Source organism: Protobothrops mucrosquamatus, unplaced genomic scaffold, assembly GCF_001527695.2.
Source record: "Protobothrops mucrosquamatus isolate PMUCROS unplaced genomic scaffold, P.Mucros_1.0 scaffold1605, whole genome shotgun sequence".
NCBI classification, from domain to species: Eukaryota; Metazoa; Chordata; class Lepidosauria; order Squamata; family Viperidae; genus Protobothrops; species Protobothrops mucrosquamatus.
This window is the reverse complement of record NW_015387768.1, coordinates 247275-272586: the sequence shown is the minus strand read 5'-3', so window position 1 is coordinate 272586 and position 25312 is coordinate 247275. Positions and strand designations below refer to the sequence as shown.

Sequence of the window (25312 nt, the reverse complement as noted above, 5' to 3'; positions counted from 1 at the left end):
CTCCCACTCCTAACTCACCGAGACGCCGCAGCATGATACCGTGGTCCACGGTATCAAAAGCCGCTGAGAGGTCCAAAAGAACAAGGACAGAGGAATAACCCCTGTCCCGGGCCCTCCAGAGATCATTAACCAACGTGACCAATGCCGTTTCCGTGCTGTGTCCCGGCCTGAAGCCCGACTGGTATGGGTCTAGATAGCCAATCTCCCCCCCCCCCGTTTATTTTCCTAGTTTTCTAGAAACTGAGTTAAAAAACTATTAATGACAGACAGGAGACAAATACATGATATCAAACTTGCATGAACAGGTAAAGTATAGCAATTTAGTTTCCCATGGTATCAAAAGGAACTCGGGTGTCTAAAGCTAACAAGGTTCAAAAGCCTTTCCATTCACACTTGATAGAACAAAACATCTGAGAGGATGCATTCAAACTCTTGATTTCTCTGCAATGTGCTGATTCATTTCTTGATCTTATTATAATGTTTACATATGGTGCTACTGGTAAGGAAGGTCGCAAATTGTGATCTCATGAGCCCGGAACTCTACAACTGTCATAAATATATACCAGTTGTCAAGCACCCAAATTTTGATCATATGGCCATGGGGATGCTGTGACAGTCATAAGTGCAAGGGGCAGTCAGAAGTCACTTGTTTCAGTGCTGTTGTAACTTCGGATGGTTGCTAAAGTAATGGTTGTAAATCAAGGACTACCTCTATGCGTGTTACCAAAATGAAACTTAAGAAATTGCAATCAGAGTAATAACAGTATGCTGACTAAATAATATTTTAAAAATCTAGCATACAAAACTGGTCCATGGAAAACCCTCTCAATTAAAAGTTCTTTCATCTCTTTTTAATATATTCAGATGGTTGAAAATTGATCTCTTCCATTTACATGAGACCATATATTCAATTAAGGTTTTAAAAGGCTAATAAAACTGATTGCCAAAACAATCTAAGAAGGGGTAGAGACAGAAATAGTGGTGAAAAAGAAAGAGGAGGGAGAAAGAGCCAAGAATCTGTAGCCTGGGGGAAGAGGAAAAAGGGAATGAAAGGAGGCGGTTTTGGCGGGAAAAGGGAGAGAGCAAGGGAGAGAGAGAGAGGCAATAGGGAGACGTTACTCTCTTTAGAGGGGACAGCCCTGAGGGAAAAGAGAGAGAGAAGGAAAACAGGGCCTATGGGCTGATCTGGCCTCGACCCCAGCGAGTGAAGGGGGAAGGAAAAGGAGATTTTGGTAGGAAAGGGGAGAGCAAGAGGTAGAGAGCGAAGGCGAAAGGGAGAGGTGAGTCTCTTTGGGAGGACAGGCCTGAGAGAAAAGGGAGAGAAAGGAAGCAGGGCCTACTGGCTCACTTGGCCTCCACCCCAATGAGTAAAGGGGGGGGAGCATTGCTTGAGGATAGGTTGAGGAAAAGGTAGAGAAAGAAGCCTCCTTTCTCTAGGAAGGGGAAAGGGAGAGATTGAGAAAGGAAGGCAGGGCCGACCAGCCATCTGACCCCACCTCCACGACATGACCGGCCTGCTGGGAGGAGACTGCACAAGGGATCGGCTGGAAGGACAAGACAGCAGAGTCCCATTGACCCAGGCAAGTGGAGATGCCTGAGCGAGGGATCAGAGTGGACTGGCAGCTACAACAATGGGCTGTAGCAAGGGAAGGCACCTGGGATGGTTGGAAAAGAGGGCCAGGGAAACCCAGACTCCAGCGACTTTCAGGAATAGCGCTACCCGTCTTTCACGTTACATGCTCAGACAGTCTTCTGGTCACACAAAATAATCTGAAATACTCACATGCACATTTGTTCGCAGAATTGTGCCAAACTGTCATTGCATTTTTTTGCCGGTTCAGGAATGCCTCTTCAGTTCTAATTTCTGTTTTTTGCACAGTGGAGCCATGAGCATTTGTTTGCTCTGTTACAACGGATAAGCCTGTGCACAGAAGGTAAACACAGAAGGTAAACACATTTCAATAATCCAAGCAGCATTAACCAGCCAAGTTTTGGAAATCTGCTGGAATACTATATTAAAACCACACAAGTTAATTGTGTTTACCTTAACACAGAGATTTACACAAAATATTTACATCAAGAAAGTTTACTTTTCTCCAACAAATACAAGCATCAGATATATAGCTTCAAACCTATCTAAAAACTGATTTAAAGAACACACATTTGGCTTATACACACAGTTTAATATCCAAAGGATGGTGGGCGGTTATTTATTTATTTATTACGCTCATTTCACACAATACGTCTAGGCAGCATATATAAGAATAATCAATACACACATATATAACCATTAAAACAATCAATTTAAATTAAAAATAAAAACAAAATAAAAGCAACTAAAAAAATCATGGCAGCAAAACATACAGAGTATATTGCATTAATTGTCCTATAGCCACCTAGCAGGCTCCATCCTATCAGGGATCCCCAAACTAGCTGACAAAAACAATTTTTAAGGGCCTTCTGGAGGCGAGAAGCCTTGAGGGCACAGGGTGAAGGCTACAAGACAAAAACTGTGTTCCTAGGTCCTGCCCAACAATACTCCATGGCTGATGTGGCCGACAACAGACCTCTCCTCATCCTATAATTGTGCTATAATCCGTTCTACAATGTCAAGGATAAAATATTAACCCCATATTGGACACGAGGATTAAACTGAGAATGGGATGGTTTGTACAAGATAATCCAATCATTTCAGAGTAAAGGTTTATTTCTAGCTATATGATTTATAGCTTAATTTCTGTGCTGTAATTCTAAAGTCCTTAAGAGTTAAGGTCTATGAAAGGTGTTATTACTGGCTTACAGAGAAAAGTGGACAGAACTATGCTACTTGTTAAGGCACCATTAAGGTTCAAATGTTATTTCACTTTGACAATAAATTATGCTCAAAGTTGTTTAGCTTCTCCAGGAAGTGAATTAATTATGCTTTAATCCTTGTAAATCAATAGGACAAGTTAGTCATGACTAATTTAAATTCCCCTGATTTCAACAGATCTTAATTTAATGTACATTCAATTCAATGTTTTTCTTACACCATATATGCTGTGATTTAATGTTTTACCAAAGGATGTACACAAGTACTTTTTTATGGATTATTGGTCAATAAAAGACCATTACAGCTCCAGCGAAGGACAGTATACATTTATTTTAATTAGGACTCCTGTAGCATCAATGGGTTGCAGAGTGTTTTATAACTCTTTTCTCACAATCACCCCTATCTCAGGAGGATTGCTACTACAATTTTAGGAAATGTCGATCAAGAGTGATGATGAGAAACATGTTCAGTTTACCGATAAGGATTATGGAGCAAAAATCTAAAACCATGCCCTCAGGACAGGAAGAGAAAGACTTCTAGAAGACTTCCTGTGACCGCCATAGCAAGCTGATAATTGGACCACATTTATGAGAAGAATCGCAATGGGGTGCTGGATCCAGGCTGGCAAAATCTCCCTGGAGGAAGGAGAGAGGTCCCTCCAGATAGTAGGTCCTTGTGAGTAGACCAGAGGAAGTGCCATTTTGCAGTTGGCTTATAAGATTCAGGGCCGAGAATTGGGATTTCATCAAACTCACACTTGTAATGCAATCTTTTATTGGACGTTAATGTTGATTAAGCCTTATTCCTTAATCACTTTTTGGATTTTTTAAAATTGTACTGGAAAGATTAAGACCCTTCAGGTCAGCAAGGTTTTACTATATTCATCGGGTAAATGTCCTTCTTGTTAGAGGAAAATGATGTAAGTTTGATTTTAAAAGTTTTGGAAATATATATATATATATTTATTATGCAGCAAAAGGGTGCTTGGAATAAGGATTTTAGGAAGGTAACAAAGGATTAAGGGTTCCAAATGGATTTGGAATTATAGCTTTGAATTAATTAAAATAAATTTTCCTATGGGAAATGACAAGTGCTTTGGGTCTTTCTATGAAAAGGGAACTGAGACGTTTGGACTTTAGAGGGAGCTAGAGAATCAAGAAAAGAATGGAGCATACATTTTTAAATACTGGCCTGCCAAACATCTTGATAAAACAGACAGAGCATGTTGTAATGAAGTGACAGGACAGGAAGTTGTAATGGGTTATTTTGAAATTATTAGGGAGAGGGACTTAAATATAAGCAATGAGAAGGGTACAGAGAAAGGTATGGACATACAAATGGTACTGTTGGTTACTTATTTCCTAAAGGAGATATACTGAATAATCACTGAATCAGGAAAACGACTTGGATAACTTTTTCTTACTGGATATACAAAAGAGCTCTTTTAAGGTGTTGAAGAATTTTATTAGAAGTAATAAACAAAAGCTTTACTTATTGCATATACAAAAGAAATTTAAGTTCTAAAAAAATAGCTTAAAAAAGATTAACAGAAAACTAGCCCTCAGACTGTTTCTGAAGGGGTTAAAAATTTAATGCTTGATTAACAGTGGGGCATAAAGATGGCAACGATCAGCTAGGGGGTCAAGGGCTGCAGAGTGCAGGGGGCCAAAAAGCCATAGATGGGGAAGAAGATAGACAGGTAGGGGGATTTGAAGGGTTCTGGGAATCGTAAGTGTGGGCAGGCTGCCAATACCTGAATTTTGATCACATTAACAGCTAGGGTGGTACAACAACTGTAATGTCAGGGACCGGTCATAAATCCCTTCATTCAGAACTGCCATAACTCTGAACAGTTGCTGAACAAATTGTCATAAGTCAAGGACTACCTGCATTTTCTTCACTTCACATACATAAGCATCGCTAGAAGCAGGATTTTCTCATACATATAATCCTAAAAATGTTCTGATAATTTCAGAGCAATACTATATGAATGATAATAAAGTTTTTAAAATGCTACCAGTGTTCTTTTTAAAATTAATAAAATGATCTCTGTTCTCCTGCAAAAATAACAGATTTTACATTGCCTGTATCATAGAAAACAGCTAGAATGTTTACAAATATATTATTTGTAATTAATAATTAAATATGGCAAACTATTAATAGCTTGCTATGATTACACGTTTGATGATGATGATGATAATTATAATATAATAATAGAGTTGGAAAGGATCTTGGAGGTCTTCTAGTCCAACCCCCTGCTCATGCAGAAACCATATACCATTTCAGACAAATGGTTGTCCAGTCTCTTCTTAAAAACTTCCAGTGTTGGAGCATTCACAACTTCTGGAGACAAGTTGTTCCACTGATTAATTGTTCTAACTGTCAGGAAATTTCTCCTTAGTTCTTCTCTCCTTGATTAATTTCCATCAGTTGCCTCTTGTCTGCCTTCAGGTGCTTTGAAGAATAGCTTGACTCCCTCTTCTTTTTGGCAACCCCTGAGATATTGGAACACTGCTATCATGTCACCCCTAGTTCTTCTCTTCATTAAACTAGACATATCCAATTCCAGCAACTGTTCTTTATATGTTTTAGCCTCCAGTCCCCTAATCATCTTTGTTGCTCTTCTCTGTACTATTTCTGTGATTTGAACCCATCACTAGGACCAGATGGATGACACCCCAAGATTCTGAAGGAACTGGCACATGTGATCTCAGAATCACTGAACTATATCTTTCAAAGATCCTGGAGCACTGGGGAACTATCAGAGGACTGGAAAAAGCTGGTGTAGTTCCCATCTTCAAAAAAGGGGGGGAAATGGATCCAGAAAACTACAGACCTATCAGCCTGACCTCAATACTTGGGAAGATTCTGGAAAACATAATTAAGCAATGAATCAGTGAACACCTTGAGGCAAAGTCATTACCAAAAGCCAACATGGGTTTGTGAAAAACAGATCATGCCAGACAAATCTTATTGCATTCTTTGATCAGGTGACAAAATTAGTGGACCAGAGGAATGCTGTGAATGTAATTTACTTGGACTTCAGTGAGGCATTTGATAAAGTAGACCATAACCTACTACTTGGTAAGATAGAAAAATGTGGGTTAGACAGCATCACCACCAGATGGATTCGTAGCTGGCTGACTGGCCGTACTCAGCATGTGGTCCTCGATGGAACTGCATCTACATGGAGGGAAGTGTGTAGTGGGGTGCCCCAGAGCTCTGTTCTGGGCCCAGTGCTTTTCAACATCTTCAATGATTTGGATGAGGGGATAGATGGGGAACTCATCAAATTTGCAGACAATATCAAGCTGGCAGGAATAGCCAACACTCCAGAAGATAGGCTTAAGATACAGAAGGATCTTGACAGACTTGAACATTGGGCGTTATCTAACAAATAGGAGTCAATATCTACAAGCAGAAGAGGAACAGAAATGTATTCTTCTGTCCCATGCTTCTTGCAGTGACCCCATATGGCAGAGGTCTGTGCTGAAGAGAATGGAGCATATAGCTCTATGAACTGAGATTGTGTGGTTAAAAAAAAGAAGAAGAAGCACTTTTGTAAGTGGTTCCTTCACAGAACATCTTCCATGCAATTATCCATTACAGTATATTCTGTTTTCACTTTGAATGTTTGGCTTTTCCTTGGAGAGGTGTTTGAGGAAAGATGTAGCAAAAATATATTCCACCGACCATATTCTCCTGAAGGAACTTGAATATTACCCCATGGTATATTAAATGGCCAAAAGTTAAAATGTTGTTCAGCTGGTACAACAAACATGGTGTATGTTCAATAATGAATGAGACTGACCTCACCAGTCTATAACCCCTCAATGGCCATTGCTAGCTCATTTTAAAATTCTTTGAGGCTCTTCTTGCAGCCTAACTTGTGTAACAATTATTATGCCATTTGCCTGTAGCTGCTACCTGCTGTGAACCAAAGGAACAAAACTAAAACAAGCTTCGGATTATTTTATGTTTGTCTCTCTGATTAGTGAAGGCAGCAAGGGCAGAGAACACACTATACTTCAAAAAGGAATAGTCACTGGAAAGGTCTGTGGAGTGGAGGGCAGTAGCCAGCTGACCTGATCAGATAAATATATTCATAGCTATCAAAGATTAGGACTACAGAAAAAGCTAAAATTTGCCATAGTTTCAGAATCTATTCAAATATATTATCAGTTAAACATATATAATTATAACTGGTCTTGCAAAAGCCATTTAAGAAGAAGCTAAAAAAAACTATTCTTAAACTGGATCTATAAATGCATCTGTGGAACAAAAATATAAAACTGCAATTTTATATTATATTTCCTGAGACAATTTTTTTTCTGCATGGAGTTATATGAATTTAAATATTCAACTAACAAGTTGGCTTATGTATTCTAAAACCATTATTTAAGGTAGCATCTGAAACAAGCATGATTATTCATTTGCTTAAGTCTTCCAGCAGAGACTTGAACAAACCTCATCAAGTTTTACTACAAATAATTAGTACTACAAATATTCTGTCTGATGACTTTGGCTCACTAAAAATCCATGTATCCTTTTTCAAAGGAAGGAACCAGTGAGAAGGATGAATAATACACATTGTTGTACATATCAACTTTTCTTATAATGGGCATTGGTGAATATTTCACTAACATCTGAGAACTGGGGATCATACAAACAGTATTAAATTTACAAACTGGACTTAAGGGATCCACTCGCCAAATCAAAATAATGTAAATTAAAAAACAATTCAGTTCAAAAATTCTTTCTTCTGACAATAGGCTCATTAGAGACCGTCTATTAAGAATTCAATGACATTTATAAAATAAGAACAGAATTACAATACCTCTTTTTTTTCTTGCTTCCTTAATTTCTTCACACATTTTATTGAATTCTGGATCCAGTTCAGCAGCAATGATAGCATGTGCAGTATCCTTCAGAGTACAAGCTCTGTGTCTAATAATTTTATCTATAAAATGAGTATAGTACAACTTTATAGTATCCTAACGCACCACAAAGACATTTTCTGTTGATTTTTATTTTTTTCTAATAATTTTTGCCCTAGGAATGCCTGGAGAGAGGTATATATAAAAAAATGATACATTTACATCAAACTGGAATTAATAGTGATTAAAGAAATCGCTAGTGATTAAAGAAATCCATCATGAGTCAAATAGCAAACATGATGTAAATAGAAAGACAACTTAAGTTTTCCCCTACACATACATAACTTAAAGAGTGGTACCATTTCAAAGACAGAAAAAAAAAACAGAAAATGAGCAAGATGCTGCCACTGGCTGAAAAACTGAAGCTGAAAATGAGGGATCCCTCTGAAGATTAGCCTAACAATCAGTTGCTGCTTGCAACTAATGGTTGGCCTGGTGAACTTAACCTCATTACTACTTGTCTGTCATTTCATGCCTTCCTCTCTCCTCATGTCTATTCTGGTCTTCTCCCATTCTCTTTCTCTTTCTTCCCCTTTCCCCACAATCTACACACACACCCTTCCACTCACCCCATTGCTAGCCTTTCTTTCTTCTATTTGTCTATTTCTGCAGAAAGGATATTGGGAGTGTATTTGTTGGTAATGTGTTTCTATGTGCAAGATAAACTGTAAAAAAAAAAAAGACCAAATGGCATTTGCAGATAGGAATCAATCAATTTTTAAAAATAGGTAACTTATTTTATAGGCAATTAACTTTAAACGATACTTATTTATACAATTAATTTTTGCCTCTTCCCTTTAAAGCTATTAAAACACCAGAATTCTTCCAACAGGGCAGGGAATTTTATACACTCTCATTTTTTGAAGGCCTTTACACAATATATAAATACAAATGTAATTATAACAGACTGACAGGAAACAACTGGAGAAAATAACAAAATACAAAGACAGAAATAGAAATAGAATGATTGTGGCAAAAGAAACAAAGATAGTTCAATAATAATAGGTGCCTTGGCTATAATCCCAAAATATCTCAAGCACCACTGGAACACACACCATCCACATTGACAAAATCACCATCACTCAACTGCAAAAGGCAGCTTTATTTAGAACAGCTTCCATCTTTTAACATCATCAAAAACATCTGCCTATCTCAGGTCCTGGAAGAACTCAATATATCTGAATAAAAATGCCAAATACAATCCAAACACCTGTCTATGCAATCAATCATAAATAACAACACAATATACTTTAGTAAATAATCCTAGAATACACACTTCTGGCAAAGCTAACTTTCAAACAATTTATATTTACGAGGAAGCCACACAGATATTTAAACTGCAATTGCTTTACAGTTAAATATTCTTTCATATTTAAGCAAATGATGAAAAAATATTTTCTTACCTCCAGGATCTTTGTCAGGATTATATTCCAAAGCGTTGCTGCAGATGAGATCTATGTCTGTTAGAAAATCCTTTGCACTTAAATAGTTGTGCTTATCAATTCTACTTATTATTGTAGAAAGATCCATTGGCTCTTTGATCACTTCAAGATAATCTGAAACCTGTAATAAAAAATGCAAGAGTGACACAGATTTATCATAACTCTTATATTCAACAGCTTATTTACATTTTCAGAATATTTAATTCAAAACACATGAATCATCAAAGCTACAACTAGCACCGCTATAATCAAAACAATATACTGCTGTGTTCACTCTGAAATTCATTTACTCTGACTTTTCAGCACAATTTAAACATCTGCTTGTACCAAAGTCATCTTGTTTTGTATAAAACAAGTAATTTTAAACAAATTTTCATTTTAAATATGGCATATGAATAAAAGACTTCAAACAAATAATAAGAAGCCCATTCACATATATTTCTATGGTATTTAGAAGACCTGGCAAATAGTTGAAAACAGAATCATAAGAGTTGAATAGTCTAAAATAGACATTACATATTATCGGGCAAAGCTATGCTATAAAATTAGGGGGGAAAGTGGAATTTCACCCATATTACTGGCCATCCACATTACTATATACTCTGATTTGGGGGCACGTCAACATTTGTGAATCTCTGTACAAACATCCGATATTGTTGCTCAGTTACACCTAATCAGTACAAACATTCCTAAAATATAATTCTTGCTTAGAGATAAAGTGTCCAAAGTATTAATCCAATACATAGGGTAATTTAAATAACTTTAAACATTTTAGTGAAGAAAAGGAAAGAAAAGGAAAGGATATAATTTCTCACATTTTAAAAGCTGTAAAAATCAATTGTTACAGGGCTATGCAGATTCTATATTTGAGGCCACGTAGGTATTACAAAAAGAAATATTCATAATTAAAAATTATAATGTGCGGAAGTATTAAAAGGATGTAGAATCTAATGCACGCAAAATACCAATCTATAGCACAAACAAAACAAGAAATCTGACTTTGGAAAATGCCTTCTTGATCTAATCCGTTTATTCCATCCTCTCCAAAGAAAATTATATACTAACAAATCTGGGCCAAATCTTATCCATTGTTTTGAAAAGGAGAATAAAAATTAAATATCTTGTGTACTGGAAGACAAATTTTCAATAGTTAATCTTAAAATGTCTCATGTTCATTTTAAAGAATCTTGTAATCATCAAAAAAAGCACCAATTCTTGCATGTGACAGCAATATGCTAGGAATGGATTTTAATGTAAAGTTTATTATGTTAAACTCTTTAAAATTTTTCTCTTAATATAATATTCAAAAGAAAAAGATTTCCTAAACTGGGTCAGGCTCAACACACACAGCAGTATACAACCCTTTAATGAGTCATTCCTGTTATGATTTATGACTATTCCACACTGTTATCAACTCCTTTATGATTACTAATAAAAAATAATTTAACCCTTTAAACACCCACCGTTCTTTAAAATGCTACCATTTCTTTTTATGACATTAGACTCAGGTTTTGAAGCCATTCAAGCAAGAAGGCTCAGTGCTTCAAAATACCTCTGATGCTCAGTCCACTGTATGAATGAAATTCTGTCTTCACCCATTGGAGAAAAGGACAGAATGACCCAGCAATCACAGTTCCAAACATCAAGACTCCTTGATTCCTTCTAAATGACTCTCAAAAAGCAGATGGGTTCAAAAACAAAATCTTTAACCCAAGGAACTCTAGAATGAGTCATTCTAACTTCACCCACCAAACTAAAAATATATGTACTTTTAAGTACAGAGCTGCAAAATATAGCAATGGAATTCTGGAATACTTTTTAAATATTTTATTTTAATTTTTTTAAAAATAACTCTATTCTTTTCAGCCTGAAAGTCTGCTTTTTAGTATAATTTTTTTCTTTTTACAATACTGCTTCTTGCTCATCCTAATTTCAGCACTGATATTCTCCCAATTGTAACTACCTTATTTGAAGATTATGCTTCAAATAAATTAGTTAACTTTTTATACAGGAGGCCTCATAAGAGCACACGGGTGACTTTAAGAAATGCTTGATGGAAAATGGCTCTGTGTAGATATAAGAAATATATAAAAGGAAAAGCATCTAGCTGCTAATGTGACGGTATTATTTGATTTGATTTCAGCCAGAACTCTCCACATGGAAACTTACCCTGAATCTATGGCAATGACTTAGAAGACATCAAGCAATATTTTAAAACACAGTGCTCTGAGCAAATGAATTTAACTCACTGATACCTGTGTTCACAGACTGAGGACTAGGCCTAAACTTCAAGTGTGCAGTGGATATAGAAAAAAAACATACCTGTTAAAATGCCAGGTTTCTGAGATGTAAAAAAAAAGAAAAATCAGACCAGTATAGCAATAGCAATAGCACTTAGACTTATATGCCACCCCATAGTGCTTTACAGCAGCAGTCTCCAACCTTTATGGCTTGGCAGCTTGGCGGTGGGGGAGATGGGAACTGTTTCACACAAGCAGTGGGCCAGCACACACATACCAGCCCGCTGCCTGCGCAAATCAAGCTGTCCGTGTGCCCCAGCCCGCTGCTTGCGTAAGTCAAGCTGCGCATGTTCATGTTAGCCTGCCGCTCATACAGCCCGGTTCCAAACAGGCCCGGTAGTGAGTCATGGCCCAGGGGTTGGGGACCCCTGCTTTACAGCACTCTCTGAGCAGTTTACAATGTCAGCATATTGCTGCCAATCTGGCTCCTCATTTTACCAACCTTGGAAGGATAGAAGGCTGAGTCAACCTTGAGCCGACAAGAATCGAACTCCAGACTCTGGGCTAAGTTAGCCTGCAATATTGTATTCCAAGCACTGGGTCACCAGGGCTATTTTTTCTATCCTGAATGTAACATAAGCTGTACAATTCAGTTGAAAAACAAACTCAAATCTTTTAAGTGGGAAAAATAATAAAAATGTACAATAACATGATTTCGTAAGTATGCACACCCTTAAACTAAAGTACTTTTTGATTTTTATGATAGCATTCAATCTTTTGGGGTAGGAGCCTATCAGCATGGCATATCTTGCCTCGGGAATTTTTGTCCATTCTTCCTTGCAAAAGTGCTCTGAATATGTCAAATTGACAGGGCATCTCCTGTGCACAGCCCTCTTTCAGGTCACCTCACAGATTTTCAATTAGATTCAGGTCCTGGCTCCCACTGGGCCATTCCAAAATGTTGATCTTCTTTTGGTAAAGCCATTCTTTTGTTGATTTGGAAGAATGCTTAGGGTTGTGGTTTGGCCAAAAGGTGAAATTCCTCTTTATCTTCAGCATTTTAGCAGAGGCCTGAAGGTTTTGGGCCAAAATTGACTGATACTTGGAACTGTCCATCATTCCCTCCATCTTGACAAAAGGCCCAGTTCCAGCAGAAGAAAAGCAGCCACCATGCTTCACTGTGAGTATGATATACTTTTGATGATGTGCAGTATTGCTTTTGCACTAAACATACTTTTTGCAATGATGGAAAAGGTTTGACCTTGGTTTCATCACACCATAACACGATTTCCCACATTTTTGAAAGATTTGATGTATGTTTTGTAAATGTAGCCAGGCTTGGATGTTTTTCTTTGTAAGACAAGGTTTTCATCTTGCTACCCTACCCCACAGCCCAGACATATGAAGAATACAGGAGATTGTTGTCACATGTAATACACAACCAGTACTTGCCAGCAATTCTTGCAGCGACTTTAGTGTTGCTGTAGGTCTTTTGGCAGCCTCTTCGACCAGTTTTCATCAATTTCAGAGGGACATCGAGGTGCTGATAATATCACTGTTGTGCCATATTTTTTCCATTTGTTAATGACTGCCTTCACTGTGTTCCATGGTACATCCAATGCCTGAATTTTCTTTTATATCCTTCTCCTGACATACCTTCTAATAATGAAATCCTTTGATGTTTTGTAAGCTCTTTGCAGACCATGGGTTTTGTTGTAAAAGGCAACTGAGTTAAATGTCAAAAAAGTCCTACTAGAACAGCTGAGTTTTATATAGGCTTGAACAGAGTCACTTTAATTGATGTCAGGGGTGAAATGACTAATATTTACCATCAGTTTGAATGTGATTGGTTAATTCTGAACACAGCCACATCCCTACATATAAGAGGGTGTGAACACTTATGCAGTCACATTATTTTAGTTTTGTATTATTATTTTCCCCACTATAAGATTTTACTTTATTTTTCAATTGAATTGTACAACTTATAGATTATATTAAAGGTGGAAAAAAAGCTGAATTGATTTATCTTGGACTGATTTTTTTTTACATCTCAAAAACCTGGCTTTTTAATGGGGTATATAGACTTTTTATATCTACTTTAGGCTCTAAGGTATATCAACTTCTGCTATTTTCCGAGATTAAGATCTAGCCCAGTACTATACTTGCAAAGTGCAGTTTCTTTAGATCAGGCTTTAGATCAGACATGTCAAACTCGCAACGTCACGTGACATAGCGCGGCGTATCGGAGCTTTCTCCCCATTGCCGGCAATGGGGTGGACATGGTTTCCTCAGGGCGGCAGTTTGACACCCCTGCTTTAGATCAATTAACACCCTCACATGTTGGATTATTCTCATGCTGATAGAAATATTAAATTATAATTGAACACATCTGAAAATGTTAGGATAAGAAAAGCTGGTTTAAATAATATAAGAGCACATAAATGGTACTCCTTAAATGCCATTAGGGGATCTGGGCTGCAAAATTCCCTTTCAGTTTTGTATCACTTTGCTGCCACCTAGTGGTGATCTGGATTTTTGCAGCCTTGATCTTGTAGCTCTATCTGTGAATAATCAAACCCCATACATGCTAGCATACTGGAAATTACATTTTTTTCCTAAGCACATCACAATTTTTTATTTCTTGAATTATTTGTGCAAAATTGAGCTCTGAAGTTGACCAAAATGAGTAGATGTCACAAGTATTAATCTAAAAAGTGACACCCTATCTATAAGAAATGACAATATAACAGCTTTGCCTCGTAATAATTCTTTTTCTTTTTCTGTGCAAAGCCCAGAAAATTTTAAAGTGGCTTAAACTTGACTAGGCAATTCCAATCCTTTTGTTAATTTGTTATACAATAATTATAGAAATAAGATCAAATGGTGCAGTTAGAGCCCTTAATTTTTCAATTCTCTCTTCAGCTAGAAAAAGGTAAGAGGAGAGATTAATGTCCAATTTGCAGAATTTTCTGGATTAGGCAATTCATTAATTTTTTTCTGACACTTCCAATAGCTCAATATTGTTTTTTCAGGCATCTATTTCTGTGACCAATTAAAATTATTGCCACATTATGGAAGATACAGCCTGAACTAGGCAGTGTTAGCCAGATGTTTACAGCAAGATAGCTGTGGCTTTAAAAGTTAGTATTATGCCACCATCCCTGAAAATGCGCAAAACAGGTTAGATGTAGATATTGTCTATGAAAATAAGTAAGAGGTAATTTTTGGATTAATTGCTAGTAGGTCAACTTCATTGTTTGCACATTACTGAAACAAGACCTCTTCAATATCCACCGGTTTGCTGAAGATGTTAAAGCGCTTGTCTGTAGCCAGCCTCTTGGTAACATCTCTGAGAAACAACCGCAGCTCTCTCAGTGTGTTTTCTTCCTGGTCTTCCATTCTCTGCTTTTCTGCCTCTGATAGCTGGCGGGTAGGAGGGGACAATGCAAGAGGAAGCACCTCCATATCGGAAACAGCTAAAACAAAACTGGAAGTCAGGCAAAGTAGGGTTTTTGATTTATAACCTCCACATATTGAACCCCAAACCATTATGCTCATCTCAGTTTTATAGATCATGGAAGAACCACTGAACTGTAGAACTTTACAGTAAGCAATCGTACCCATCCTTCTTTCAATCAAGCACGTGTTGACACCAAACTTGATGGCAGGCATTTCAAGTGCCGACGTGGCTATTTCTATTAATGAATACCAGGAAAATTGTGCAGAGTATAGACCACAGAGAATCTGTGCTCCTCCAGATATTCTACAAGTTTCCAGCATTCCTTCATCACTGCCATGCTGATTGGGGCTAATAGGATTCAGAAATTCAAGAATTCAGAAATTCAAGAATTGGAGGACCAGATTTTCCCCAGGCTGTTGTAAAAGATTTATGCAGTAGACACATTTGTGACACTTAATTCCAAAAGGAGTTGGGACCAGGCTTAAGAACCGTATGGTGTGAGATTAGAAATCCCCCTCAAGCATTTTCAAAGGGAATAGGAGGCACACAAATTTTTCAGGCCAATGCTTACATTTAGTTTTTTAAGTGGTCTGCCAGATAGCCCCATAGGGGGAAAAAATGCCAAAGGCTACTATCCAACTGTCTATATACTACTGTGTTTCCCCAAAAATAAGACCTACCCTGAAAATAAGCCCTAGTTTTGAGGTGCGGTGACAGCTGCCTCGCCGGTCCACTTCTTCTGCGGCCGCTCACTGGGGTGCCACACGCGTCAATCTGGAGCTCAGTTCTCAGCTTCAGAGGCATTCCCTTATGGCGAAATGGAGGCCGGGGGCGATGCGCGCGAGTGGCTGCCGAAGAAGTGGGCCGGCTGGGCGGGGCTATCAGTGCCACCGTCGTGAGGTAAGACCATGAAAAAGACATCCCCCCCAAAATAAGACCTGGTGCCTCTTTTGGAGACAAAATAAAAGACCGGGTCTTATTTTCAGGGAAACATGGTACTAAAACTGTTGTGTCTATAGTCTTTAACTGGGCAAAATGGTACATCGTATTTCAACGAAAGTACCTCAAGTGGGCTAACTTAAAGAATGCTAGGACCCATTACTCCCAAGGGAATAAAATATGGGGAAGTTGTGGATGCTTCGGTGCTACTGGGCTGCTGCTGCTTCAGTGCCAGCACCATGCTTCTACAATCATGTGATCCTCATTTTCAATATTCCCTGACAGCTTCCTGGTCCCTCGTGTATTCCTTCACTCTCTCCCCCACCCAGCAGCAGCAACTTACTTGTATTCTGGGAAGGGAAGGGAAGAAGAGGAAGGGAGAGATTCAAACACTCACTACCAGCTTTCCATAAGGAAATTCAACTATGACCCGACAAGTCACAGATTGTTTAGTTTGATTTCTAATTATCCTCACCAATGAATTCCCCCCCCCTCTTCAGAGCTATTATATAAAATGCTCACGCAGGTCATATTTTTACTGAACTACAAAAAAAAATTATTCTGGTTAGTCATTGCCCGCTCAAGTTCTATCACAATATAATTCAGTAAGAATTTTGCCTGAGCAGACAGCACTCCACCCTCATTTATAGTGACTTATATTAGCTATTTCATTCCACACCTGCATTTACCCAGCCTGGAAATATTATTCTGGAATTGTTAACAGTTCAATTTGGCATGACCTGCAATCTTTGCCACTTAATTTTTTATGCTCAAGTCTGCAATGTGTATTAGCTGCTAATTGTGAACAGATCTGGGACTTGAACTTTGTCATTCTCCCTGTCCTCCGATTCCATCTTAAAGCTAAAACTGAAGAGTTAGCAAATTATATTTGAATATAAATCCCATGTAGTATAATGGTCTATTGATGTTATTTTTAATTTTTAAATATACAAACAATATGATTTTCATATGGAAAAGGCATACATTCCAGATTTTCTAAATCATTAATTTACCTGTGTGTTTTCTCCTTGGAGGAGGCATTGATGCCTGATTGAGAACCAGTTCTTGGAAAAATTTGCACCTGTCTTCTTTGCTTGGTCTTTGAATATAAAAAACCTCTTCATACTGAATTTTAAAGATACACTTCACCTACAGGAAAATAGCAGCAATTAGAAGTATTGAAAATATATTCGGGCTATTTTGTAACCAATGGTTAATGGTTCAGCAATGAGGAAGAATACCATTCCATATGTAGAGAATTGAAATATTCTGCCACTTCATAATCTATGATGTCAGGAATATTTCAAGTCCCTGTAAGTATACCTGTTGCCCTCTATGAATGATGGACTACAATTCTCAGCGGCCCACATCAGTTATTCCAGTGGTCCAAACAATGAAAATTGTAACCCAACACTACTGACTAAATGCTATGAAAGGATATTTCCATGGTGTCTATAAAGTAATATCTGGTCTCAAATTTCTTTCTCAAAATAAGCTGACTTAAACATCTGTTGCCTAGAACACTGAGTCCCACAAAAACTGAAAAAACAGAGCAGATGCCTGGAACCATGTACCATTTGATTATGGCTACAATAGGTGAATAATGAAGAGGCTGGTATCTATGACCATGTATTCACTCTCTGCTTATGAACTTGCTATGAACATAATAGAAAGACTGATACATTTTACTCCTTGTGGTCCACACTATATTTAAAACTGAGCTGTTCTTTTGTATCTAGGATTACAAGTTTTATAACTTCTTTTTGTTTGACTTTACTTTCTATTTGTAAATCTTGTAAAACATATAACATTTTTAAAAAAAATTAAAAAGACAGTCTCTTCCCTCCTTGCCCTTTCTTGACTACTTTATAAAGGGTCAAAATGACCACTCAAACTTTTCTACTGTATATGGTATAGCAGAATTAGATAGGTCATCTTGGCAAGTAATAATTTATTATTAACTAGTTACACTAAGTTCATTGGCAATAATTATGGCTAAAACAAGGTAATACAGAAGAAAATCAACAGTTCGCAAAGTTTCCCAATTAATGCAAAGCCAGTTACTTCAGCAATCACTACATAGAAGCTTGAGCATTTAGATCAGATATTTTTTCCATTTTAGATCATTTGTAAATATAATTACCATCTAGACAAAAATGTGGAGAGCCAGTTTGGTGTAGTGGTTAAGGTACCAGGCTAGAAACTGGGAGACTAAGAGTTGTAGTTCCACTTTGGACACAAACTCAATTGGGTGACCTTGGGCCAGTCACACTCTCTTAGACCTAGGAAGGAGGCAATGGCAAACCACTTCTGAAATATCACCAGTAAAACTGCAGTCTCAGAGGCATCCCCACCCCAAAAAAAGACAAATACTTTTTTAAAAAAAAATCTGTCTAATAATTCATATTATCAAATTGCAACCTCCATTTTTAACATCTAACAAAAGAATTGTTAAATTCCCTCAGATAAAAAAAGATGCTTATATAATGCAGTGGAGGGGAGGTTTCCCTCCCGTATACAAAAACTGACAAATTTTACATCAACAAATTAGGATGCTTCAGATATGGTTCTCTATTACCTAAGTGATGCTTGTTTATTTCCCAAGAAATCACTCCATGCTCACCTCTTCAGGCAATTCACTATACATGGTTTCAGAGGTAGAAAGTAGAAATATTGGTGAGAATGATGGTATGTCTTGCAGCAAAGTTAGAAAAGTTGCTCTCACAGTTTCACTGACCGCTTCCCACCAATCACCAATATGAGGCATGTAAACAATACTTGGTAGCGTTCTTCTTGCTTCACGAAATATCTAGTTGAGAATATTAATATTAACAAATATTAACATTAACTAAATATTTAGCCAATACTTACAACTGTGCACAGAAATAGCGTTATGGAACATTTCAAACAGATGTTTTAGTAGAATATCCCTAAGTGTTTACATGTGTATATGAACATTTGTCATATAAAATGTATTTATAGTTTCAAATTCTCCTTGGATAATTGTACAGTAAAACCTTGATTTTATAGGCTCCCATTCAGCAAACTTTGATTTTACTTGCAAACAGGAAAAAGAATAATCTACACTATTTATGTGAATTACCTAGAGTATGTACATTGAAATAAATTATATAAATTTTGCAAATTCAATTTTATCAAATATTTCACCTTAGTAGAACTCTTCCCCCAACTGTTCCATTAAATTGTTAAATAAATGCTATACAATAAAACCTCAATCTTTCACTATAACAATGGCTTTACCTCTGAATATTAAATATAACGTACTGCACATATAAAAATTATTATTTAAAATTAATTTTGAAACATAATAGCTTATTGAAAAATGATTTTTCTATACACAAATAGGATCTATCAAATCCTAAATTTTCACCTACAGAGTTAATGAAGAATAAACTATTTCTCTCTCCCGTACTGTCCTTGCTCCTCCATTATAAAAAAGGACACAATATATTCCATTTGCCTGAGAGTTTCACATTCTCACAAGGCAAATGGAACATAGTGGATCTTCCCAGTGGTGGCCCCCATCCTTTGGAAGACTCTTATCCCAGAGGTATGGCTCCAACAAATTAAGTTAAATTCTATTCTGTTTAAATGTGCTTTTCGTATTTCATTTCTGGAGCTTTCGTGTCTCTTATAATTGGGGTAAGATATGAAATAAAATGAAGTACTATGAACTACAATACAATAAAAGTCAAAGAAATGTTCATTGCTGCAACACCTTTAGTGCATAAACTAAAGTCAAGAAGAGAGGAAAAACTATTCTAAAATATGAAAACACCTCTGAACTGATTTTCTATGCTGCTCTCAAACACAATTTGGTGGTGAATAATTTTGCTAAATCTATAAAAAAAAAAGTTGGTTTCTGAAATGGTTGCTATAACCATTGTTATCTTTCTCAGTGGCATATCTTAAGCATATTTGTTTAATTCAAGCTTCACTAAGGACAGCAAGTAGTTCATTCTGTAAGGATTAGTCTGAATCTAATTTAAACAGATTCCTTTCCTCCACTTGTATTTCCATATATAACCTGCATTTCTTCTCTGACTGCGTGCTTAATCTGTATCGTCCAAAAACAATATATTGTAAGCATAAAAAGCTATCTGAATGACAAATCAGAGTAAAAATAACGAGAAAGAAAGTTCTTTATTGGATTATGCCCATCTCTTTCGTTATCATTCAAAGTCTTCCATGCACAACTTTGATACTTAAAACAGCCAACAATATAGTCACAGTTTATAAGTTAGGCTTATCTTGTAAAACAGCGGTCTACAACCTTTCTGGCACCATGGACTGGTTTTGTGGAAGACCATTTTTCCACAGACTGGGGCAGGGGGAGTTTCATGCGCAACCTATATCTTGCACTCACTTGCCTGGTGAGTGCTGCTCACCAGGCAAGTGTAAAGAACTTTTACACTGTTGTAAAGAACTTTTCTTAGTATCTTTCTTAGCTGGTCTTATGATATCTCCTATTTTCATTAAAACTCCCTTTTTTACAACTCTGTAATCCCTTAATTCGGGGTAGAATTGAGGCGACTGGATGGAGCTGAGTGTTTACTGGCTGGATGCTCTTCCTGATATCATGTGGAGTTCACAGTGGACATTTTTTATTTGCACCCTTGGAGAGAAACATCTGCCGCTACCTAGCATTGAACTCTCAACCTTCCAAGTGGGAGGCGAGCGTCTTCCCCTTTAGGCCACTATGCTGCTCTTATATCTCTTACTCTCAGGTCCCTATTCATTCAAGAGTCATAATAAACCAAGAGTAGAATAACTCCAAAGACTTGCACTCAGTGGACATCTACTTATATAAAGAAAGAAAAAGACAAGGATAGCAAATCCCCTTCCTTACTAGCACTGATGATGTTACCTAGTTTGGATAATGAAACGTTTGCAAGAAAACAAGCTGAGAGAGCATCAAGGACCCCTTATTTCAATTTTGAGCTGCAAATATTCTCCTTTATCAGTTCAAAGATAGCAACATATACAACTTTTCTTTTCCTCACTAGAAAGTTCTGGAAACCTCCCTGGAACATCCTTACAGATAACATCAGGGACTACAGAAGGAAAAGAAGCTAGCAAAAGCTATGTCCAACTTTTTCCTCCAGCAGGATTATTTATTCCTCAAATAAAAATTAGCTCCAAAAAAATCTTGTATATAATTTCAGTGTCATCTTATCTCCCTTCAATTTACCAGCCAGAAATACAGGGAGGATAGATTTAGAGATTTATCTATCTGAGAGCAAATAAACTTTATGAATACATCAGAAAAATCTCTCCCGTGCAGGCCATGTAAGGGCATGAACAGCCTTTGCCAAGGATATCAAATAAAATCTGCCTTTTTAAAAAACTTGGTTTTATATAAAGAATCTAACATGTTTTATATAAGGAATCTATTATATAAGGATCTATAAGGATCCTTAAGTATTTCTAGCAACACTATATATCCAAGAAACATTGAGATATTCAGCATTTATAATTTAATGAAGGCCTCCATACACACTGAAAATTCAATAGGTGCTACATTAATCAAAAGCGATATAAATGCAAACTAACCTGTGCACATGATTCTTCAGGCGTTTTGGCACTGACCGAATAAAGTGCTGGCAGATCTAATCTGTGTACAGCAATTTTTTCAAGAGAATGTAATAAAGCTGGAGCAAGGTGTGAAGTCTGACCTGAATCCCTTTCTCCGGAAAGTAGTAATCTTGGCCTATAAGATGTGGGCTGGTGATAAGCTGACCTGCAACAAAAATAATATTTTGATCAGATCTACAAAGCACTTATCATAACTTCTATATTTCTACTACATTAGCAGCATGTGAATAGCCTGTAATATTTCATTGCAGTATATTTTCAACATTTAACCATTTATCAATACTTGGATAAAGAGTCAAACTACTGTGTTTACAATTTACAAAGAGATTAATGTGAATTGTGTTGTATAAGCAATAAGCAAAATGACTAATTCCACATGAAAGACTTGTTCCAGCTGTATTATATCCTCCCTGTCTCAGGCCAGTACAACAATCACAATAATCATTACTGAGGAATAACTCTGAATTGTTTTATACTATTTTACTTTATACTTTATTCTGTTTTAAACTGGAAATTCATTTAAGCAATGACAAACTGTAATGATTATAATGAACAAAAACAAATTCAGTTTAAATATCCTATATATTTAAATATCCTATATATTTTCTGCTGTAGAACTTTAAATATAAAGTTTCTTTGAACATCTTTTTGCTTATATTATAGGGACGTGTTAAATATTAAAAGAGTTTTACAACACTCAACCCAACACAAAATATTACACCTTTTTGAATAATTAAAGCAACCATATCTCTTGCAAAGCTCTTCTGGGTATTCTGGAAGATGCTGTTATGCCCACTTCAATTTGCTTTCTGCCTAGTAAAATTTACAATCATGTTGTTCCTCTAGAAAAATTACCCTAAAAGATTTCCTTGAAACACTGCAAAATTTTTACAATTTCAAAAGTCAAATTAAACTTTATTACAGATGAAGACCAGCATATTTACTAGAAACGTGATATCAAAGACTTTAAGTACTACTATTTTTTTAAAACAATTACAAAGTTTCACTATCCTTATAAATCTTCCTATATTTTATTGGTTTTATTATATGATTGCAATAAAACTGTTCTGAGTAAATATATATATAGCAAAATAAGAAAATGAAGCCCTTGACCTTCATGGAACATTCTAGAGCAGGGGTGTCAAACTGCTGGCCCGCGGGTCGGATGCGTCATGGCAAAACCACGCCCACCCCATTGCGGCAATGGGAAAAAAGTCGTGATACGCCACGACACATCATGTAACGTTGCGAGTTTGACACCCCTGTTCTAGAGTGTCCTACAGAAGTTGGAGTGCCTTCCTACCACCTAAATTGCTTTATTGATTCCCAAAAACCTGCAGCACTGTTTTGTTTGTTGTTTGTATTCTGAAAAGAAGCTTGGACCAGAGCCATGATCCATCTAAGGATAGAAAAAAGTAGGGTTTTTTCCCACTGGAAGGGAAGAAGATAATTGTTTCCATCTGTTCTCAAGAAAACCTCTGCAGAATTTTTTTCTCAGTCAGAAAATTTGATATCTCAACAAATCTCAGTGCCACAATGCTTCCTACTGATGGGGTGGCAGTTTTTTAGAATGTTATATAAAAAGCAGAATTAAGCAGTTAAGTGTAGGAAGTAAACATTTCTATCTGCTTTGGTTTATGTTTCCCCTAGCTTCTGGAATCAACAGCCTCACAAATCCCTTCACTGGCCAGAAATCAGATAAGCTTCTTATTGTGTCTACAGAGAGCTGTCCAATAGTCCCTTTTAAAAAGATATGTTTCTTGCTGGAGAGGGACAAGCCACAAGATCATCTGGAGGTTTGCTGTGAGAAATGTTCTAGGCATCTGGCAAATAGTCACTTGAATTTGCTTGAATTGATTTAGTATTGGATTCTGACTGGACAAAGCCTCTCAAGATGATAATAGCAAGATTATCTGTGGTTCCCTAGGCCTAGTTTGAGTGTATAACTCATGAGTCAGATCAGGTTTTCAGGTCTACTAACACAGCCACCTGTTTCCAGATAGTCCTCATTTCATCACCAGTGACTTAATGATGTTCAAAGTTACAACCAAAAGTACTTACAACCCAGTTCCAGAGTTCCATCACAGGAGGAGGCACGCGTGTGTGTAGTGTGTACACACACACACACACACACACACACACACACACACACAGAGACACAATTGCATGATCGCATTTTGAGCCCTTGGCAAAGGTCTCGCCTTTATAGCTGGCTGCAGCATTCCATGGGACATTACACAATTTACTATGTTATTTGCCCTTCATGAGGCTGCTGGATTAGGCAGTGGTGGGATTCAACCATGTGAACAACCGGCTCTCTGTGTGGATGCCGCTTCCAGAAGTCCATTCTGGGCCTGGGCAACAAAAAATTAGCTACCAGTTCTGCCGAAGTGGTATGAACTGGCTGAATCCCACCACTGGGATTAGGTCATCCGACAGCTTGGTGTCATGTATTATCAGCACATCAATACATTGATGACATTCAGTTGTATATTTGGATACTCAGCAGATTAAATTACTGTATTTTTCCATGTACAGTATAAGACGCTATTTTTCCCTGCAAACACCCTGTTCAAAAATCAGGTGCGTCTTATACAAGTGCAGCGTCTTATACACGAAAAAATGATGGTAACTTCCGCAGCCCAGGGCATGCCTGTGTGGGTTCTTTACATGCTATCATGCTGTCTGGTGCAGGTGTCAAGCCCCTGTAGGCTTGCCACTAACGGGAGGGGGCAAGATCGTCGGATGGCGGTGTCCGGAGGCAGCAGATGGGAATGGATGGCAGCATGGATGGCAGCGACAGCCCTTTCCCTCCCTCATACCTGTATGCTGGCCGGGGACCCTGTGGAACGCAGTTGCGAGGCCGTCCTGCTCGATAACAGCGGCCGGCTGAACTTCCGGATTTGCCAGCTCAGTTGTTCAGCGCTCTGCCAAACAACTGATCGGCACGGAGAAACAGCGGGGAGTTTAAAACCTGCCTTCGCTTCCCTTGTCTTGCTGCCATGCCGGTGTTCACACCGGTTTGTTTACCAGGGTCGGAAGGCTGTTGCTGTGAACTGACTATGCATGCTCATTGTGCCGGATGTGGGTTAGGTGGGTAGGGGATGGGGCCCACCAGGAGGCATCTATTTAGAGCTTTGTTTGCTGTAAGCTTGGAACTCACATGCCAGTGCGTCTTATACAAGAGTGCGTCCTATACACGGAAAACTCCAGTAAGCTAAAAAGTTCTAGTGTATAGGTCTGCATGGGAGGAATGGGCTTAGGCTCAACTCTGACAAGACTGAATGGCTCTGGATGTCTGGACCACGAGTCTGGATATATTCCATTTTTAGACCTGAACAAGAGTGTACATTTTTGGGGGGGACTGGTACACAATTTGGTGAGTCTTCTCGAATTCATAGTTGCTACTCAAGAGTTAGATGGCAGCAATGGCCAGGAAAACCTTTCTGCAAATTCATCTAGTGTATCAATTATCCTATGTCAGAAGCAGGAGGCACAATCTTTCACATTTGCAACATTTGTAACAATGCACTCTACATGGGGCTGTCCTGGAAGACCATTCAGAACCTGTAGCTGGTCCAGAAGGCAGCAGCACAGGCCATTAAAGGCATGTCCATATAACACCTTTGTTTTGTGAGTAACAATAGTTATAAGCAGGCTTTTGGGTGCAATTCCCTCGGCACCTGGATGAAGCAGTCTATCTAGACCCATACCAGTCAGGCTTCAGGCCGGGACACAGCACGGAAACGGCATTGGTCGCGTTGGTTAATGATCTCTGGAGGGCCCGGGACAGAGGTTATTCCTCTGTCCTTGTTCTTTTGGACCTCTCAGCGGCTTTTGATACTGTAGACCACGGTATCATGCTG

The 25312-nt window shown here is 37.7% G+C and overlaps 1 protein-coding gene across 1 annotated transcript in view; it reads right to left on the bottom strand.

Annotated features, from left to right (window-relative positions):
- Positions 1 to 25312, bottom strand: part of ATAD2B (ATPase family AAA domain containing 2B) — a 79292-nt gene that overhangs the window by 7783 nt on the left and 46197 nt on the right. Inside the window, exons 18-24 of the mRNA XM_015822557.1 lie at positions 21405 to 21591; positions 18454 to 18639; positions 16844 to 16979; positions 14711 to 14907; positions 9153 to 9312; positions 7650 to 7772; positions 1784 to 1921 (exon numbers count right to left, since the gene is read on the bottom strand). Coding sequence (XP_015678043.1) covers positions 1784 to 1921; positions 7650 to 7772; positions 9153 to 9312; positions 14711 to 14907; positions 16844 to 16979; positions 18454 to 18639; positions 21405 to 21591 — 1127 coding nt within the window. The remainder of the gene's footprint in view (positions 1 to 1783; positions 1922 to 7649; positions 7773 to 9152; positions 9313 to 14710; positions 14908 to 16843; positions 16980 to 18453; positions 18640 to 21404; positions 21592 to 25312) is intronic.